General features: G+C 60.7%; 1 protein-coding gene across 2 annotated transcripts in view; it reads left to right on the plus strand.

Annotated features, from left to right (window-relative positions):
* ITPR3 (inositol 1,4,5-trisphosphate receptor, type 3) overlaps positions 1–5,581 on the plus strand; it is a 75,385-nt gene that overhangs the window by 60,564 nt on the left and 9,240 nt on the right. For both annotated transcript variants that reach the window (XM_011986490.1, XM_011986489.1), the window contains exons 34-45: positions 454–574; positions 1,135–1,325; positions 1,936–2,084; positions 2,272–2,380; positions 2,513–2,603; positions 2,688–2,857; positions 3,279–3,453; positions 3,563–3,747; positions 3,973–4,173; positions 4,329–4,439; positions 4,962–5,057; positions 5,187–5,288. In XM_011986490.1, the coding sequence (XP_011841880.1) occupies positions 454–574; positions 1,135–1,325; positions 1,936–2,084; positions 2,272–2,380; positions 2,513–2,603; positions 2,688–2,857; positions 3,279–3,453; positions 3,563–3,747; positions 3,973–4,173; positions 4,329–4,439; positions 4,962–5,057; positions 5,187–5,288 (1,701 nt within the window). The remainder of the gene's footprint in view (positions 1–453; positions 575–1,134; positions 1,326–1,935; positions 2,085–2,271; positions 2,381–2,512; positions 2,604–2,687; positions 2,858–3,278; positions 3,454–3,562; positions 3,748–3,972; positions 4,174–4,328; positions 4,440–4,961; positions 5,058–5,186; positions 5,289–5,581) is intronic.

Genomic DNA, 5,581 nt, shown 5'->3' on the forward strand with positions numbered 1-5,581 from the left:
GGGGTTTCACCATGTTGGCCAGGCTGGTCTCGAACTCCTGACCTCAAGTGATCCACCCACTTCGGCCTCCCAAAGTGCTGGGATTACAGGTGTGAGCCACTGTGCCAAGCCTCAAAGTGTTATCTTTTAAATAGCCTTTTGGTTTTTGAACCATGTAAATCCATCATCTTTTTACAACATTAATTTATTTAAACATTTTTTGAAAGAGTCAGCAACATGGCTATGAGCCCACAGCCTTGGGGAGTTACAGGGCTGCCGTGTACAGCTAGGCAGGTCGTGCACTGCTGAAGGCAATGCAAGTACCTTTTTCCAACCAGCACAAAGGCATATGGTGGCTAGTGAAGGCTCCGTCTCTCCACCCATGCCCATTCTGATTGGACCCTGGTTCCTGGACCTTGGGTTGCCCAGGGTGCGGGGCTGGGCTGCAGCAGCGGGCTCTGTGACTTCTTGCAGACACACCAGACGATTGTGGTGCAGCTGCTGCAGTCCACCACACGGCTCCTCGAGTGTCCGTGGCTACAGCAGCAGCATAAGGGCTCTGTGGAGGCCTGCATCCGGACCCTCGCCATGGTGGGTGAGTGTGCCGGGGTACTGACCAGCTCCAAACCACTCCTTCCACTGCTCACAATGGGGACGCCTGCCCTCCTAATAAACACTTTATCCCTAAGCTCGCCCATCTCCTGCTCCCAGGTGGTTCTCAGTAAGTCCTTCTTGGTGTCTGCCTGGCATCCTGGCAATTGAGAGAAGCTGTTTTCTCCTCTGAGTCAGTTCCCCAGAGAAGGATGCTGGCCGACATTCTCCAGCTAGAGTTTTTTATGGGTATTTGCAGATGGGCTCAGGCAGGAGGGAGGCCTGTGGATTGTTAGGGACAGCTGGGGAAGAGGAGAAGACAGGTGAGAGAAAGGAGGGGGAAGTCAGGGTAGAGCCAGGGGGTAATCAAAGAGGCAGAAACTCTCCTTTTACCCAACAAGGGGAAGAAAGCCTCTCAGTCCCTCAAGCGTAGGCCAGGGTCGGGGGTCTCTGTCCCTCAGACCCTCCGTCTAGTTCACTCTGTCTCCTGGTGTGGCAGCCCTGAGCCTGGCCTCTGGCTGGTTGAACTGCCCCTGCACCAGCACCCCCTCCCTTCCCACCCAGCCAAGGGCCGGGCCATCTCGCTGCCCATGGACCTGGACGCCCACATCAGCTCGATGCTCAGCAGTGGAGCCAGCTGTGCAGCTGCCGCCCAGCGGAACGCCTCCAGCTACAAGGCAACCACGCGGGCCTTCCCCCGCGTCACCCCCACCGCTAACCAGTGGGACTACAAGAACATCATTGAGAAGCTGCAGGTGGGTGTGGGGCTGCCTGGCATCTTCCACGGGAGCTGCTTGGTTGACTCAGCAGCTCCCCTACTTTGGAGGGACAAATTCTCGGGGAGTGTTTCTTCCTGTCCTGCTCACACTTCCAGGAAGGGGCTGGTTGGCTTCTCCCCACTCTGGGGCTGCTAAGGGCCGGCCCTGCGGCAGGGGACTGGGGAGCCTCCTTCCAGAGGAAGCCTGGAGAACCCAGAGGCCTGCTAGTGGGGTTGGAGCTCGGGACCACCCCTGGCTCCTGCAGCACCCTCCTGTCTATGCAGCACATTTCTGTGCGCCATCTCGTTGGCCGGTAGCTCGGGTGTGGTGGGTTATTTTCCCCACGTGGCGGGAGACTGAGGCTCAGAGAGGGTAAGGGGTTTACCCAAGGTCACACAGAGCTGGGAGAGAAGCCAGGCCTTGCAGCTCCCAGCCAGGGCTCTGAGCAGACAGACATCATGCTGCGTTCAGGGTGTCTCTGTGGGTGTGGGCCCCTCAGACAGAGGCAGGGCAATCTGTGAGCCGTTTGGCGTTCGGGTCAGGGGAATGGCAGTCATACCCAGGTCATTTCTTGCGTCTGGCAATGACCCTGCCCTGCCCACCCCAGGACATCATCACAGCCCTGGAGGAGCGGCTGAAGCCCCTGGTGCAGGCTGAGCTGTCCGTGCTGGTGGACGTCCTGCACTGGCCTGAGCTGCTCTTCCTGGAGGGCAGTGAGGCCTACCAGCGCTGCGAGAGTGGGGGCTTCCTGTCCAAGTGAGTGAGACACCGGGCGTGGGGGCAGCAGGGGTGCAGCGGCTGGGGGCAGGGAAGGGCCCGGTGGGGAGTAGACAGGCTCACGGGGTCAGAGGGCCTGGAGGTGTTCCTGCCTGGGATGGGGCGGGAAAGTGGCTGGAGCGAGGCAGCGTGGGGCTGCCCTGAGCTGCCTCCTTGACTGGCTCAGGCTGATCCAGCACACCAAGGACCTCATGGAGTCGGAGGAGAAGCTGTGCATCAAGGTGCTGCGGACCCTGCAGCAGATGCTGCTCAAGAAAACCAAGTACGGGGACCGGGTGAGTGCCCTGGTGGGGCAAGTGCTGGGTGGGCCAGTTAGGAGTGCCCAGGGGCTCAGGGTCAAGCCCATTGGGCCAGTGGTCAATGGTGCACTGTACCCACAATGGGGCCTCACTCCCATCCTCCCCCAGGGCAATCAGCTGCGCAAGATGCTGCTGCAAAACTACCTCCAGAACCGGAAGTCCACCTCGCGGGGGGACCTTCCCGACCCCATGGGCACTGGTCAGTATCGCCTTCCCCTGCCCCTGGGCCCTCCCTTCCGCTCTCCTGTCCCACCAGCTCTCCCTCAACTGAGTCCCCCCGCAGGCCTGGACCCAGACTGGTCGGCAATCGCAGCCACCCAGTGCCGGCTGGACAAGGAGGGGGCCACCAAGTTGGTATGCGACCTCATCACCAGCACCAAGAATGAGAAGATCTTCCAGGAGAGCATTGGCCTGGCCATCCGCCTGCTGGATGGTGGCAACACAGAGATCCAGGTGTGGGGGCCTGGGGCCTGGACATGCTTTCCTTTGCCTCCCTCCCTTTTTTGGAGGAGGTGGGCCTTGAGTTGGGCACTGAAGGCCAAGGAGGGTGTGAAAGAGGAGGGCAGGAGGCCTGAGCAGAGGCTGAGCGGTGAGAAGAGTGGGCATGATGGGGGCAGGATGATGAGGAGATGGGCTCAGGCCTGGCTGGGGCAGAGGGATATGCTGGGGTGGTGAAGGGACCACGTGATGCAGGAACAGACATGGGGCATGGAACCGCCCATGGGTGGCCATGGATGCTAGCCGCCAGCACCCAGGCCTTCAGTCAGGCCCCTGCGGCCCCGGTGGCCCCAGCAGTGTGGTGTGCCTGCTCCACGCCCTGCGTAGGAGCAGGGTCCAGTGCTGAGGCTGCTCCCTGGCCACTGTCCATCTCCAGAAATCCTTCCACAACCTGATGATGAGTGACAAGAAGTCAGAGCGCTTCTTCAAGGTGCTGCACGACCGCATGAAGCGGGCCCAGCAGGAGACCAAGTCCACCGTGGCAGTCAACATGAATGACCTGGGCAGCCAGCCACATGAGGACCGTGAGCCAGTCGACCCCACCACTAAAGGTCAGGGGTCTGAGGCAGAGGCACAGCGTGACGGGGCTCCCAGGATAAGATGTGCAGGGTGGAGGCCTAGGGGATGGGCAGCTCCAGCCTCACCAGGTCTCGCCCACAGGCCGCGTGGCCTCCTTCTCCATACCTGGCTCCTCATCCCGCTACTCGCTGGGCCCCAGCCTGCGCCGGGGGCACGAGGTGAGCGAACGTGTGCAGAGCAACGAGATGGGCACGTCCGTGCTCATCATGCAGCCCATCCTGCGCTTTCTGCAGCTGCTGTGTGAGAACCACAACCGGGACCTGCAGGTGAGTGCCTTGCCACACACCTGCCCCTTCCCCCACCAGCCAGCCGGCATGCAGACCAGGCACTGTGGCCGGTGTCCCTCTATGGCATGTGTGCCCTGGCCTGGGCACTGCTGCTTTGTGGCCAGTGGTTCCCCTACCCCTGCAGCACACAAGATCGTGCTCCCCAGGCCAGCCTCCCACTCCATGCTGCAGCTGTGCTGTGCCCAACCTGTCTGTGCCCCGCAGAACTTCCTGCGCTGTCAGAACAACAAAACCAACTACAACTTGGTGTGCGAGACGCTGCAGTTCCTGGACATCATGTGCGGCAGCACCACGGGTGGCCTGGGGCTGCTGGGGCTCTACATCAATGAGGACAATGTGGGCCTCGTCATCCAGACCTTGGAGACCCTCACTGAGTACTGCCAGGGCCCCTGCCATGAGAACCAGGTGAGCTGGCCTGGTGGCACAAGCGGCAGCCAGGGTGGCAGTGTGGACATGCGGGTAGATGCAGCCAGCTGGGGCAGGGAGAGAGGCTGAGTTCTCTGGAGCTGCCACAATTCTGACAGGGCTTGGGCCCTGTGTCCCCCACTGCCTCCTGCCAGACCTGCATTGTGACTCACGAGTCCAATGGCATAGACATCATCACCGCACTGATCCTCAATGACATCAGCCCCCTGTGCAAGTACCGCATGGATCTGGTGCTGCAGCTCAAGGTGGGGCCCAGTGGCAGGTGTGTGAGTGCTGGGTGTGCATGTGATGTGCGTGCACGTATGTGTGACTTGCGTGTCAAGTGTGCATAGTGGTGTGTAATATATGGGTGTTAGATTATGTGTGTGATGGGGCATCATTTGGATGCACAAGTGTGTGGTGTGTGCAGGGTGTGTGTGTAATATTCGCATGTTTATATATACATGAATGCACGTGTGCGCAAGCATGCTGAAACACACTCACTCTGGATACAAATATGTCCTGGTTTAGCTGAGGACTTGCTATGTGTGTGTCTGCTGTCTGGATAGCTGAGTGTTTGCCACAGTGGGGGTGAGGGCAAGCCTATGGGTGGGCTGGCTGTGCAGGATGCTTCTCATTAAGCCTAGGGGAGGGAGGATGGGAAGGTCATGGCACCTGACCTTTTGTGGGATGGGAGAGTTGTTATGGAGAGGAATGAGGGAGAAGTTGTCAGGGGCATGGTGGGGGCCCTGAGACTGTGGCCTGCCTCCCTCCGCCCCTCCATCCAGGACAATGCCTCCAAACTGCTCCTGGCTCTGATGGAGAGCCGGCATGACAGTGAAAATGCCGAGCGCATCCTCATCAGCCTGCGGCCCCAGGAGCTGGTGAGGCTGGGCAGGTGGGCGGGCAGGCGGGCGGGCAGGACTGGGTGGAGTGTGTTGGGATGGGGATGAGGGCCAGGCTGGCCCTACCACCCTAGGAAGAGAGCACTGGAACAGGCACTACCCCTCCAGGTGGACGTCATCAAGAAGGCCTACCTGCAGGAAGAAGAGCGTGAGAACTCGGAGGTGAGCCCACGTGAAGTGGGCCACAACATCTACATCCTGGCGCTGCAGGTACCAGTTCCACCAGTGGCCCCCTGGGTGCCCGACAGCCATCACTCCCCTGGCCACCATGCCCCCCAGCCACCATGCCTCCCAGATGCCATCACCCTCCAGTCGCCATCGTCACCCCCCAGCCACCATGTCCCCCAGCCGCCATGCCTCCGCCAGCTGCCATCACCCCCCAGTCGCCATTGTCACCCCCAGCCACCATGCCCCCAGATGCCATCAGCCCCCAGTCGCCATCATCACCCCCCAGCCACCATGTCCCCCAGATGCCATCACCCCCAGTCACCATCGTCGCCCCC

Source organism: Mandrillus leucophaeus, unplaced genomic scaffold (genome assembly GCF_000951045.1).
Source record: "Mandrillus leucophaeus isolate KB7577 unplaced genomic scaffold, Mleu.le_1.0 Scaffold3, whole genome shotgun sequence".
NCBI lineage: Eukaryota > Metazoa > Chordata > Mammalia > Primates > Cercopithecidae > Mandrillus > Mandrillus leucophaeus.